Source organism: Lates calcarifer, linkage group LG24 (genome assembly GCF_001640805.2).
Source record: "Lates calcarifer isolate ASB-BC8 linkage group LG24, TLL_Latcal_v3, whole genome shotgun sequence".
Lineage (NCBI taxonomy): Eukaryota > Metazoa > Chordata > Actinopteri > Centropomidae > Lates > Lates calcarifer.
The window spans coordinates 9,206,409-9,220,868 of NC_066856.1; the positions used below are offsets into that span (position 1 = coordinate 9,206,409).

The 14,460-nt window shown below is 41.0% G+C and overlaps 3 protein-coding genes across 4 annotated transcripts in view; 1 reads left to right on the forward strand and 2 right to left on the reverse strand.

Moving 5' to 3' along the window:
- Positions 1–151: 151 nt before the first annotated feature.
- On the reverse strand, positions 152–2,996 carry msrb2 (methionine sulfoxide reductase B2). The gene is made up of 5 exons (XM_018701980.2): positions 2,733–2,996; positions 2,169–2,266; positions 1,639–1,715; positions 1,238–1,385; positions 152–1,006 (listed from the first exon to the last, which is right to left on the reverse strand). The coding sequence occupies exons 1-5, from the start codon at positions 2,845–2,847 to the stop codon at positions 884–886; spliced, it is 561 nt and encodes a 186-aa protein (XP_018557496.1). The 5' UTR covers positions 2,848–2,996; the 3' UTR covers positions 152–883.
- A 194-nt stretch (positions 2,997–3,190) lies between these two features.
- armc3 (armadillo repeat containing 3) lies at positions 3,191–11,270 on the reverse strand. The gene is made up of 18 exons (XM_051066626.1): positions 11,110–11,270; positions 10,823–10,891; positions 10,540–10,657; positions 10,153–10,278; positions 9,885–9,953; positions 9,547–9,722; positions 9,193–9,387; positions 8,588–8,771; positions 8,269–8,442; positions 8,095–8,203; positions 7,183–7,432; positions 6,803–6,939; positions 6,299–6,467; positions 6,066–6,160; positions 4,799–4,885; positions 4,508–4,675; positions 4,045–4,207; positions 3,191–3,804 (listed from the first exon to the last, which is right to left on the reverse strand). The coding sequence occupies exons 2-18, from the start codon at positions 10,868–10,870 to the stop codon at positions 3,598–3,600; spliced, it is 2,475 nt and encodes an 824-aa protein (XP_050922583.1). The 5' UTR covers positions 10,871–10,891; positions 11,110–11,270; the 3' UTR covers positions 3,191–3,597.
- A 1,042-nt stretch (positions 11,271–12,312) lies between these two features.
- Positions 12,313–14,460, forward strand: part of pip4k2aa (phosphatidylinositol-5-phosphate 4-kinase, type II, alpha a) — a 29,752-nt gene continuing 27,604 nt past the window's right edge. The window contains exon 1 of one of the 2 annotated variants that reach the window (XM_018701973.2): positions 12,313–13,370. In XM_018701973.2, coding sequence (XP_018557489.1) covers positions 13,230–13,370 — 141 coding nt within the window. In that variant the 5' untranslated portion in view covers positions 12,313–13,229. The remainder of the gene's footprint in view (positions 13,371–14,460) is intronic. The other variant, XM_018701977.2, reaches the window with a different exon arrangement.

The window sequence follows — 14,460 nt, forward strand, 5'->3', positions numbered from 1 at the left end:
TAATGTTAAATATTAACTTGGTTTACTGGCAGAGATTAGGCCATGCTGCAGTGTTGCAATGTGTGCATTTGAACTACAGAGGGCAGCATTAAATTCTCATTTAATCCTGAACTGTGAACAGTAAACAGAACAGTTAAGCAAAACCATGGAGTCATAGAACAAACAAAACGTGCATTTATTGACAAATTATCAGTCAAATCTGCACAATTACTAAAACAGACAAGCTATTTGGATTCGTACAGGTGGCACCAGAGTGAAAAAAACGAGGCATTAATGTCATAAGAAGCTCATGTGTTTTAAAATCCGTACAGAAGAAGAGGTCTTCTCAATGGGCCAGTGTATTTTGACATTTTTCAGACATGAAGACAAGTCAAACATAATAATGATGTTAAAAACTTGTTTTTTTTTCCTGACATCAATGTGTTGGCCACTGTGTCCCACACTAAAGTTGCTCATTTACACATCATCCAGTTGACGCACATTATGACTAAATTTTCTGTTCAACACAAATTAGAAAACATTTTTTTTTAAAACAATACAGTGATTAGGGTGGGAAGTATATTTCTCATTAAGTGACTGAAGTGACAGTTTGAGAACTGGTTTGTGTCATGTAATGCAGTATGTGATCAGCCCTCACTCCAGTGCATATAACCAAAGTTTTTTCAGAACAAGAGTTTCTTTCAGTTTAAAACACACCAGGATGTCCATTTACACCAGAATTCAAACATTTAATACTTTGTGCCACAAAAAGCCTCTCACCTCCTCACCTGTATTGATCAAAACCATGAAATGAATGCTCTAATTCTGGACCTTCATTTTGCCTCCTAAAGAGGACCTGCCTACAGTAACATGCACAGTGTTTTCAGTGGCAAGTCAGTTTTCCTCAGGCTTTTCTTGGAATGTTGTTTCCTCTGTGTTTAAACGTGAGGGCCACACTGTTGATGCAGAACCGCTGACCTGTTGGGTCGGGTCCATCCTCAAACACATGTCCCAGGTGGGCATCACACTGAACAACATACACACAGAAACACACCAAAGTCATGAGCCAATCAAAAATACATAAATGACAGTTGTATTTTGAAAAAAAATTGGGAATGAAAATCTGAATGCAAAATATGGATTTAAACTCTTATTTATAGTGCTTTATTTTAAAAAAAATGCACACAGTATTACCTATAGCAGCTACAGTGTATTAAGCAAACTAAATGTGTGCTTCATAGCTAAGAACACAACTCACATTTTTACAAAGGACCTCTGTCCCAGCACTACCCAGGCTGTTGTCAGGGCGACGAATGATGGAGGCATGGCTTTCATCCCGCTCCCATGTCCCATGAGCCTCTTTGAATGCAGGCCAGCCTGTCCCAGAGTCATACTTAGCCTCTGAACTATCAAGAGGGGGAAAAACATTTCCTCAGTGACCATTAATAATGTATTAATGAATGTATTTATACATTTATAAATGAATAACTAACACAAGAGTGGATGGAGTCAGTCTCTTTAACATTGTTGTGGCTGAAAAGTTATTGATTGTAGTCCAGCTTTTCATAACAAATATTCAAGTCAATATGGGAACAAAAACAAACAATGTGTGCATGTGTGTCTGATGTTTCCCTATCATGCTTAGGTGCAAGCTGTTACCTGAAGAGTGGAGCATCACAGCAGACACAGTGGTACATCCCCACTTCATAATGGTTGAGGTAGATCCCACTAAAAGGCTGAGAGCACCCATAAAAACAAACACACACCAAAACACATTGTTAGGAGCAGAAACACAGGAAAGGACTAATTGTTGGGTATCAGGATGATTTCATCATGATATTAAGTTTGTGTCTTTGAGCTCACAGTTTTGTGAGTGCAATGCAGTGAATTCTCCTTATTCTTCTAACTATTAAATGCAGAATTGCTTTGCATTTCAAGTTCAGCTATTTCTCAGGCCGTTTTAAAATTAATAATATAACAAAGGTCTGTAGCTGGGCTGATTAAACCTGTCTCAGGTCAACAGTGGTGGTCAAAGTCCACCTGGAACTGTGCTGATGTTTATGAGACAATATGCAAGTCAGTCAGGTTCACTGAGATAGTGTTGGTTTGACAAAGCCCTGCACTGATGTGGACGTTTACATTTCACAATGTTACATCGGCTTTAGGGTACACACAGATATGACACTCACCTCCTCAGTCCCCCTCTCTCTGGTGACTACATACTGCTCTGGGGTGAGCTTCTTTTGCCAGTCTGTAGATTCATCGTAACGGGTGAGAGACTGCAGGCCTGCAGAGAGCAAAAGTCCAAAGGCCTTTTTTTTGTTTTCACGTGACTTGGAACACAATTAACTGTATTACATATATAACGTCCTACGTGTAGTCTTATTGCTACTATTATCATTATTATAATTGTCATTACTATTATTAATATAACTACACCTGTATATGAACTCTGAAAGAAGAGGGTAACTTTAATAAAACAAAGCAGACATAAAGATTTAAAACTTAACTTCTAAAAGTAACTGTGCAAGCCAAACCCCATCATTTTGTTCTTAACAGTCCTTGAACCTGTAGCTGCCTGTTTCTTATATTTACTAAACTGCACCCTCCAATGGATAGAACAATCCCAATATCCCAGTCCAACATCCGTGAGAAAACTAAAGCATGGTGCACCTGCAGTGACTGGCAGCTACAAGTCGGGACAGTCCAGAAAATGAAATGCCAAATAAGGAAAGCAAACGCTCCCCTTGTACCTTGAGATGTGGATACGGGGCGGATGAATACTGGGATCCTTCTCGGTAACACCGCGGATCTGGCCGTCGTGTGTTGAGAAGCAACAGCGAAGAGACGAGCGACAATTCGAGACATGTTTCCTCCCGCCGCTGCTGCTGCTGCTGTTGTGTCAAGTCTGTTTAACGTCAAGAGCAGGATTCAAGTGCACTCGCTGCGTCGGGACTGTTCATGCCAAGGCGAGTTCGCACCGGTCCTCCCTCGGCTGATCTAGACTGTTAACAAGGGTGACCCGGTCAAAAATCACACTCCGTTATATAGCTCAAAGTGGACTCAGTTGAATTGGCTTTTTATTGCTAGACAATGAACAAAGAGCATCGTGACGTTCGTGTCTAGCGACTGTGTGGTAAGAAAACAAAGCAGAATTGAAAAAGTAGGTTATCCTATGGTAAATATTAACTTGTTACAAATTTTACAACAAAACATTCCAGTGAACAGTAAAGTCTCAATTATGCATAAGATGTAATGAGACACATTTGGTGCTAAAAAATCTTAAACTGGAGTATATCTGCAAAATAAATTATCCAAGAATGGATAAAAAATGTATACATATTTGTCAACAGCAACAGCAGGTAAAGACCACCTGCTAAGTCTAACTCTGCCTGACTCTGGTGAGTTACAATATTGACAATACACAGTGGAAGAACCAAAGGTTAAGTCAATGTGTTTATTGTAGAAGCCTCATTCATTGACATACATTTTATTTTTGGTTTGTTTGAATAATAATATATTGTTTGGTTTAAACATCCTCCAGCAAATGCCCATACAATAAATAAATGTTTGGTCACAGCATTATGTATTATAGTGCTTCTACACTATAGTTTTGGTTTATATTGTCTGGTACTGTTCAGCAGCAGGGGTATTGGCTTCCAGTAGGCTTCCAGGCTGGTGCATAAGGTCTACTATGTAGCGACGGGGTGGTGAAACGCGCCCATTGCTGGTGGAATCCTCACTGAAGAGGAGTACCTCGTTCCAAGCCCGGTTATACTCGCCTCTGACAAGCGTGCTGCTCATTCCAATGCAGTCTGCCAAACACTGAAAAGTTATAGACAGGAGACAGGTTGGGGTATTATTATCTGGAAACAAGAGAATCTGGAACTGCAGAGAAAACTAGAAAAGTAATACTTTATGTGGAGGGTGGGGAGACTGGAGCTTAAAATAGATGTCAGAAGGGGGGATTATCGGAGGATAAGAAAGTTTAAAATGAAGAAGTGAAAGACTGGCACATTGAGAAAAAAAGCTGATGATTCTGTGTGATAGCTGGGTCAGTGGTACCTTGAAGAGAAGTGCCCTATGGCAGTAGATTCCCCTGCTGATCATCCCAATGGGAATAACATTAGACTGAAGCTGAAACTTGAGCTCGCTGAGGTGCAGCACCCACGGGAATTCATGCAACTTTTCCATCTCCACTGCTCCACCCATGGCTTTGCTCACCAGCCTGGCACCCACATCCATGCACACAACACCCATTACAAAGCAGAAACTCTCAACATTTGTGCAGTGTTTGTTTTGCATCCTGAAATTCCACAGTGATATGTTATCTGTATCTGTATCTACATAATGCTGTTACATGCTACTTCTGGTGTGCAAATACAGTTTCAAGGGTGCATTGTTTAAGGTTGTTTCCATGATTCTGGAAATATAGATAGCAGTCATTTCATATATGTTTTTCTTCTCTATTCCTAGTGACATCTCTGCATGTTGGTTATATATATGCTGCCTGCATTAATCCCATCACCTGGCCAAGGAAGTACACTGCTCTCGTTCATCATTCAGTGGGAGGATGGATTCTTTGGCTTCTTTAACCAGAACCTGCAATGAAACATCATCCATCATCTTCCACGGTTTCTCAGTAGGAGACTCAGGTTGGATCTCATCTTTCTGTTTGTCACTGTCTTTCTTTTTCCTGTACAGAGACACAGTACATTTAAAACAAAATCTGAGTCAGTGTCTTAAAAATAACTAGTATCAATGGTAAGTCTGCAATAGTGATTCAGTATTCAAAATAAACCAGTCCATACACACTCACCTTGGTGTCCTACGGTCTCCCTTGCTGCTGGTGTCTGTTTCTGATGGGTTGCTGCTCTGCCTCTCCTCTGACACATCCACTGTCTCTCTGCCACAGAAGGAAAAGACCAAAATGGTCTATATAACTAAACGCAGCAATGGTTTTGTATTTTGCACTATTCTCTTTGTATATTTTCAGTTGTTGCCATATGTGTATTGCATTTGGGTGTAATTTATCCTGCTTGAGACCATAATGTGTGTTCTAGTGCATGGGCTGGGTAGACTGTGTGTATATACATACAGCCAACATCTACCACCACTAAATAATAACTCACTAAATAATATTACTATAATTCACTAAATTAATTGTAGTAAGAGGCATTTTTCTCAGGAAAGTTTAAGTTGGGTCGTACTAAGCCATGGATGGATTACATAACACCCTGCTTAAGAATGCCTGAGATGTTGTGTGTGTATGCTGAGGCACCATAAGGGGGCTCTCCTCTCTTTGGCTATGTTTATTCATTAAAATGTTGTGTGTGCATGCACGTACAGCTTTCAATGCATATACTGCATATTATGTGTGTCTCAGTCAACATGGATGGGTGTTATGTAAAATCATCTTCAGTTGCATCTTCATGGGTGTGCATGCGTGTGACTTGTGCACGTCTGTGGTTGTGTGTGTAAGTTCAGAAGTCCATTTGTCTTAACACAAAGGCTCCTTTACTCTGTGAGTGTTGCCATCTTAAAAAAATGGGATCATTTATCCTGTGAGGCCACACTAATGGGGCACAATGAAGGCAACAGGGGACTGAGGAGAGAGGAAGAAAAGTGGAGCACTGAATTGGAGCAGACAAGGGAAGGGTCATCTAACAGCCACAATAAATTGTATCGACAAACTCTTAGGTGTGGCTGGTAGTGCAGGAACCTAATGGTCCACTACTATGTGTGTGGTTGCTGTGGTTAATTTCCCACTCTACTTTTAGTATAAGGGGGTTCAGTTAGTTGCAATAGTTTGGAAGATGCTGCATATATTTTCTAAATTCCATACTTGTCCAAACTGGGATGAGATGCTTACAAACATTCTGGTAAGTGTGGAGGATGTCAAAATGAAAATTAAATTGGCATTTGTGAGTAAACTAAAGCATGTTTCTTGTGCAAGATTTCTGAAATGCACAATCCTAAGGCATATAAAGAACGCCATAATGAGAAATGTATTTTATATTTTATATATGTAATTTTAGGAGAAATTCTGTAATCTATCAAAACGTGTAGTGATATTGGACTCATACTCTTCTGTTGTGTTGACAACAATGATGGGCCGATGCTGGTTGACTGGCTGCTTAGACAGTTCCTCCAAAGTCAGAATCCTCTGACCTGCACGGGCCTGAAAGAGAGAGAGAGAGACAGACCGTCACTTGAAATATGTTTAGCAAGTGCAGGTTCAAGTTGTAAAAGCTGTTAATTCCAATTTAATCTACATTCCTTCAAGTAGATAGCACATAAACTGCAATAGTACACACACCTTTCCGGCATCGTAGAAGCCATCATTAATAATGTCAGTGGAGGCCAAATGACCTGTCAGGCTGTATTTAACAGACAAGTTGGAGTTAAGCAGGCTGATCATGGCCAACTCACTGGAAATGCTCTTACGATTCACTGACTGGTTGATTTCCTGAAGCATTTCCATGGCTCTGAGACACACAACAAGCACATACAGATATTCAGATATTGATGACAAATATAAAAATGCACGTATGAGCAAACCTCAAAACATATGAACAAAACAACCCATGATTCCATATGCAACCACAAACACACACACACACACACACACACACACACACAGTATTGTCCTATACTGCCATCTACTGGCTATTTAATAGATTACTCTGGACTTCAACATGCCACACATAAACTATTCTTTTACATTGCTGAATTGTAGTACTTTCCTTAACAATGCACCTCCAGTTTTACATTTTATGAGTTATCAGTCATTCCTTGATGTCATGTCAACTCAGTGTCTTACCCAAATTTGCACATCTCCACGGCAGTAGGCTCATCACTGGCACAGATGTTAACTGCCAGGCATGCATTGTGCAACACTTCCTTATGATAAGATCGAAGCAAATTGACCAGAGGTTGAAGACCTCCAGTATTCTGTAGCTACATGGGACAGACAGTGAATTTAAGACACTCAGGGAAAGCATATTATATATTATAGGACAACTTATAAGACACTATTGTTTATAATGAACATTTTGTGTTTTATAGGTTTTTGTGGATGGTTAAGAAACAGTATTAATAACATTAACTGATATTTACTTTATGCAAAACACCACTCCAAATTTCATGGGAACATGGGAAGGCAGCATTTTGAGCAGTAACTAGACACATACAAACACCTACCTCTGCCCTAGCTTCTGTGTCACATACTAGCATTGCCAGACACAGTGTGCTGTTGACCAAGACCTGTGTATCTGTAGACTTTAAAGGCTCCACCAGAGCCTCTATGGCTCCATGTGTCAAGATACTGCAGCGGATAACTTCCTGTCTTGCCATGTTGCCAAGTGTGGCAGCAGCGTTGGCTACTGTCCTGGAACAGCTTTCATAGAGCTGCTGGACAAGGACCTCATCACCTCCTGCCTCGTACACTGCACTGGAAAATATCATAGAGATATCATAGGATGGGAGATTTACTGCAAACCTACAGAGCTGACTATAAATGCAGACATTCATATGTGTATGCAACATGGTATTTCTGTAATGAATACAAGACAGGAGTGTCATACATCTGAGTAATACATAACATTTAGGAGAAAACGTTAAAAGTAAGGATAGTGAGGGAATGCTGCATTGGAGGTAGAAGCAACTGGAAGTCCGTAATTTTGAAATATGAAGTCAGACATAGGGTGCAGAGAGGATTTGTCTGGAGAATAAATATGTGAAAGTAGGGAAGGGGAGAGCAGGGAGGTAAAGACATATTCAGTGAGTGAGAACCACGAGGAGACAGATGAAGCATTAAACCATTTGTGAAATAGTGGAGAGGAAGGCATACTGCTCAATATTAATGTACTATCTCCCTCTACGTCTCAGTTTTTGAGATTGCAAACTTATCACTGTTTTATACATGTGGTAATGAGCTATATAATTGATACTTTGTAGCATGCACCCTCCAAAGGGCCTTGAAGTTATTAATTTTCTTACTGTGGCGATGACATTTTCATTATCATGTAGAACAAAAAATATCCAACTTATACCAAGGATAACAAAAAGGATAATGGTGTGTATATAAATGTACTCAGGCTGTCTGTCACTCACAATGCACAGAGATGGTTATTGTGTGTGAGGTTAGAGAGGGCCTGGGTTGCTGCCTCTCTCAGCTTCAAACTGTCACTGCTCAGCCCCTGTACCACTGCAGGGATACCACCTGAAACACACAGAAATCCAACTCATTCACACTTCTCAGTGGTCAGCATGTTGATGATGCAGTGCTTATGTGAATGTTTATGTACCCAGGATCTCTGAAGCGTTCTTTGCTGGCTAGGTGGAGGCTCATGGCAGCCACAGCCTGACAGGTAAATGTTTTAACACCAATGTCCGCCACAGACAGAAGCTCCACCAGAACCTTCTCCACATTCTCCTCATGGAGTAGACTACGATTCTCAGCTAAACGTGCAGGCAAGTACATGCAGAGACATAGCAACATAAACAAAAAACACATTCAGCTAAAATAAGTATCACATACACACTTTATGACTCTCAAACCTATTGTTAAAAAATAATGTTATTATCTAATCTCTCTCTAGCTTACGGTTCTGAGCAACCCTGGCGATGCATTTAACAGCGTTGGCCTGGATTTCAGGCACATTGGGGGTGAGAAGAAAATCCATCAGCCTAGTCAGTCCTCCACCCTTGTGGATCAGCTGTACACTCTCACTGTCACTCAAACAGTTAGCCACTACATGTAAGGCATCGGCATGAAGGTCACTTAAGTCCTGTAAGATAAAAAAAAAAAAAGGTGCTAGAAAAGGTTTTTTTGTGTAGCCCAAAACAGTAATAAAGTGATAAAAACAAGAATAAAATCAGTTATAGCAGAATTAATTGAAATTTTAAGTAAAATAAAATAGAAAAAGACAAAAATAATAATAAACCAGAAATACAGTTATGGTGCAGTATTAAGTTGTGAGTTTCACCACAGTGCAGCAAAATAAATAAAAATGCAGAAGAGAAACCAGTCAGTAAAAGTCATAAGACAACAGCGGAGTGTTTAATTTAGATTTGAAAGTGGCTATAGTTGGGGGTCATTTGAGATCATCAGGAAGTAGCTAAACCTGCATATCTTTTTCTTCTCATTTTTATAAGCTCTAAGGGGCAGGATGAAGACATACATGCTCCCACAGACACACACACACCTACCGTGTTATTAAGGATATCCATGAGCTTCTCAAATCCCTGCTCTTCCCTGAAGGTGTTGCGTGTATCTTTATCAGTGGTGACATTCTGCAGTGTCTCTAAAGCCAAATGCTGAATGACAGGGAAGTCGGACTTCAACAGTTCCAAGAGTGGAGGGATCCCGCCCAACTCATGAACTGCTATGCGACATTTGAAGTCCTTTACACATACAGTACAACAGATGAAACAAGAATTTTGAAACCTTTTGAAGTTCCCCAAAACCAAGACTATACAACTTGTTATACTGAAAAATATAACTTCCACTTGTATACATTGAAAAGCCCTATAACCTCCTCTAGACTGATGACTTTGAGTCACCTGAACTAGGTTGAAGATGATCTCTAGTGAGTTCTTGTTAACATCAGGGTCTGGGCTGGATAGGAGCTGGATTAGAGGTGGCAGGCCCATGTTGTCAAAGATCTGCACCTTACAGACAAAATCCAGTGACAGAGAGGCCAGGCACAGTGTTGCAAACTCATGGACAACTGTATCTTCTTGAATAGAGGAGAAAACAGAAAAACTAAGAATCATAAAGAATTAAACACATAAAATGTACACACATAAGTAGGCATCTTTTATTTACTTTGTTTATTGTTGCTAGTATTCAGTAAATATCTATTTTGGAGTCTATACATCTTACAATTAACATTACTCACCCTCAAGTGACAGTTTGTCTATAATTGATGGAATGACATCTATTTTTTTCAGAGCAGTCTTTACATCACCTTCCAGTGAAAACAAAGGACAAAGTTAACCACTCAGTTACTCAGTAAGCCAACTTATCTGACAGTCTCTCAGTCTGTTAAGCTAACAAAACTAGTAAATCTGCAGCCAGTCAACAAGTCATTCATTAGAGTCAACTGCATGACATTCAGTCATCAAAATCCCCAAGTCCACACTAATGACGTATGTTGTCTGACATACCATTGACAGCCATGATGCCCAGGGCCATGACGGCATTGCGTCTGACCAGTTTGTTGTTGTGACTTATGAGCTGACAGAGAGGCTCCAATGCCCCAAGTCCCAGCAGAGAAACCTTGTTCTCATCTCCTAGCAACAGGGGGAGACAGTGAACAGGAAAATTCAGCAAGGTACCAGACAGAACTTGAGTGTCTGTGTGGATCTCTCTTTGGTGAGGATGTGAGCAAGATAAAAATGCATACAGCAGAAGTGGGCCCTGGAGCTAAAACTGGACAGTTTTCAATGTGGTAACATATATAAAAAGGTTTTGATTAAAAAGAACGTGCAGGGTTGCTCATACATTTTAAAAATATGTATGCAGAAGGGTTAGTAGTGTGTAGCCTACTATACCTTTCTCTGCAAATAAGTGGATTGCTTCACAGGCTTTGATCAGGATGTCTTCCTCTGGTGAGTTCAGCAGCAGGACTACAGTTGCTGGGGTTTTGCCCTCAACAGGTAGTGCCTCAAACTGAGTGTGAGGAGACAGAGAGAGAAAGAGACACGTGTACAGTATATCTGTCTGTTGTCGTCTATTTCATGGATACAAAACAGTGTACCTTTCAGACACACGTTAGTTAACTAGGCTTTATCGAGGAGTAAAAAGGAGAAAACTTTCATTACGTTAATGTCTCACCGTTTCCTTGCATGGAGTTTCGCTCTCCTTTTTCACTTTCTTTCCCATTCTGTGGCCCCTACAGAGAAACGGAATTTTAACAGAATGTGTTCTAAACAGTGTTTATTGATTAGCTGTTCACTGTATGAGCTGCAGTTATGAATAAAGCTTGTTAAACCACAAAGCTAACCGAATAGCTTAGCCGGCTACTCAGCTTGGCTTGGCTAGTAACAGTGTTCACAAATTACGCTTACAATACAAACAGTCACACTTGCAGATCAATATCTCAAACAGTCACTTCGACTTACCTATTTTCCCCCGAACTAAGAGACAAGCTCAAGATGTATAATTAGCATGTCAGCCGACCAGAGGAACCAGACTGTAAGTTTAGTGTTTTGGAAAAGGAGGTTGACATTGCGTTGCTAGGCAACGGGTGCCACGTTGGGCTAAATAAGGGTTTCAGCATTTATTGCTTTGAACCTGTTAGCTATAGCTGTGGTTATTATTGTATTATCAAGCCAGTTTAATGTTAAATAAATATATATTGTGGATTGGACAAGGTTGACAGACCTACAATGCAGTTAGACTTGTAACAATGTTCAAATTATTTTATTAATCACATGCACAATATAGAGAAAATGCATAGTGTACAGTAGAATGCACAGTGAAACGTTAAATTAGAAGACTGTGCAAAAGCCAACAAAAACAATGATGTGAATCCTTCATGATCTGTAAGACAGACTAGCATCTGTTGTCTACCTGTGTTTGTGTGCTGATCGACTCATCATATAACTGATATTTGCATAAACAGATGCTAATCCTCCATAAAACGATTAGGGGAAATACTGAAAAATCAAATGGGAATTTATATGACATCGTGTGACTGAGTATGCTGCGTGTGTGCTGAGAGATGGGAGTCTGTCCTTTGCAGGTCATAGTACTATTGAAGTAAAAGCGCTGCTGTGAAGAGTGAGTCATAAAACAAATGAGCTCTATACAGCATCAGCACACTGAGGTCTCCTGCTCTTAGAGAGGTACTGACACAGCAATGTGCCAGTGGAAACAGCATAGTATGCATCAGAAAACCAAATGTCCTCTAAAGACATTACCTCTGGTGGTGTGGGACATTATCACTGCTGCCTGAAACGAGCGTCAGATTAATCTCGCCTAAAGCAAGCCAAGGATGGGGGATGGCTGGGTTGATGTACAGGTTATTCTTCTAATGCATTATTATACGAGCTGCAAAATAGGCAAAAGCAAACACGTGCTGGCACGCACGCTCACATTCATAGGCCCATCTGAAAATGGCAGGGATCCAGTTAATGCTTTATGTTCACACTCAGTAGAGAGTTCTGATTAATTCATAACATTTCGAGTGCCACATGAAACTGATACCTAATGCAAATTCAGACTGATGCAAAATAGGCTCCTGTGTGCTATTAAAAAGCACAGAAAAGTAGCATAGGCCCGGTGAAGGGAGGGGGTTGCAGCGAATCAGCGCAGCAGACACTGCAAAGCGCAAGCTGTCACCTCCCCTCCGTCGAGCTGTCATTTGACAGCGGCACACATGAACCTCAGTACTGCAGACGGAGTTGACCACCCGTTGATTTTACGTCTAATTATCTGCTCCTCGGCGTTTTAATTCAAACTGGGCAAGGACATGGCGGGATACACCCCAGTAGTCTCTACGGACTGACAACAAACGCGTAGGAGGAGAGCTGAGCCGCTCGCTAGTTGTGAGCTGCTTGCTAATGTTAATCGTTAGCTTGCAGGCTAATGGTAGCTAGCTGGTGAACGGAGTCCGGTTCTGCTTTGTGCCGTCAGTTGGCTAACCTTACCTAGCTGGCTCGCTAGCGAAGGTCGGAGGGAGTAACGTTAGCTGGTAATCAAGAGCGTTTAGGTAGCCATTCAGCATCAATAACGTGTCATTTTAATATTTTATTTTGAGGCTGTATGCTGTTTTGTTTTTCTTTTGTCACGGGGCTTTACGTTTTACTTGTTTATACGTTTACGAATTTTACGGAATTTATCATTAATGTTTGCTATCTAGCTAGCTACTCGGCTATGCTAACGCCAGCTCACTGAGACCTCACATCGTAGGGGTGCGGAGAGCTCCAGACGAGTCAAGGAAGGAAGAGAGGTGATTTATGATGTGGGCAGAGGGAAGCAGCGGACTGTCAGGGGAAGGAGAGCAGCAGTATTAACTTAAACACATCGTATTTTCTCATATCAGTCCTTGTCGAGGCAGGGCTATAGCGTCAGTCAAGCTGTGTGGGACGTTGGATGAAGAAAAGAATTGGGGCACTTTGATTTGCGAGCTGGCTAAATGAATATTGGTATTACTGAATCGTGAGCCGGTGGCCACTGTGGGAAGACACTCTGTAGAGATTATCGCACAAACTGCGTTAACCAGCCAGTTTGCTTTAAGATGGCTTCGGCGAGCAGCATTGCCGCATCCATTGCGAGCAAAACGAAGACCAAGAAAAAGCACTTCGTTGCTCAGAAAGTGAAGCTCTTCCGTGCCAGCGACCCTCTGCTAAGCGTGCTTATGTGGGGAGTCAACCATTCGGTGAGTCAGACCATCTAATCCTCATATTATGATTCACAGTTCTGTCCCCCTCGTCCCCTAATGTGTCACAATAAGCCTTAGCTACTTGCTGTCAACTGTCAGCTTTTGTGTTATTGCAGCTGATTGACAAGTACGAGATGACAGCTGTCCAGCGGTTGCCTGTAGTGCTGTCACTGAAAATGTGTGACTGGCTGCTGGATTTTTGTAAATCATACGCTGTGTTTTCTTTGGCAAGCTTTGTACCGTTACAACTCCCATGATATTCGTATTGCCTGAATTTTATGTATGTACTTAAGAGTGTGTGTGTGTGTGTGTGTGTGTGTGTGTGTGTGTAAGAACTAAACTCTTCTTTGGTTTCCTGTTGTGCACATGTAGGATAAGCTCCTAGGGCTCTGTGTCATGAGAGAGCAGATCTTCCCATGCAAGACAGCTTATCTCTGCTCTCTGCTCGCTTTCTCTTCCTTTGCTGAATATTTGCACAGGGCCAATACTCATATGTTAGAGAGGGAGAGCAAACTTGGCAGGCAGAAAATGTACAAATATTTCTGGCACCAAATCCCAAGCATTTACCAGTGTTTTACACACATTATTGTAACACACACAGAGATGGTGCTTGATCAACGGACTAAGGCCATATAATCTCTAGTTCTTTAAGTTCCTTAGTTCTTACATTCTCCTTCATCCTTTACGTCGCTTGTTTCGCATAATCATAACATGGTTATTAAAGAAAGGCCAGCTTGTTTACTGAATGTTTTATCTAGTGTTTTAGATTGAGGAGACCTGCTTTCCAACATGTAAACAAAAGAGATGAGCAGTAAGTGAGCAGCAGCACTTATTTATGCATTCAGTACAAACTTTGATATTTGTTTGTTTGTATGAAATTGTTCTCCTGGGGCCACTAGTGTAAATGATGACAACAGTATAGTTTATATAAAATAGTGAAGAATTTTGGCCCTTTAATACGGACTGCTGCTCTGCCGTCCTGCCTGTGGTTGTCCTGCTTGATTTTGTTGCATGTGGCAGTGGTCAGCAGGCAGTATGAAAGCGTACAGCCAGCAGTGGCTGCTGTGGCAAATTAATTCAGAATTAA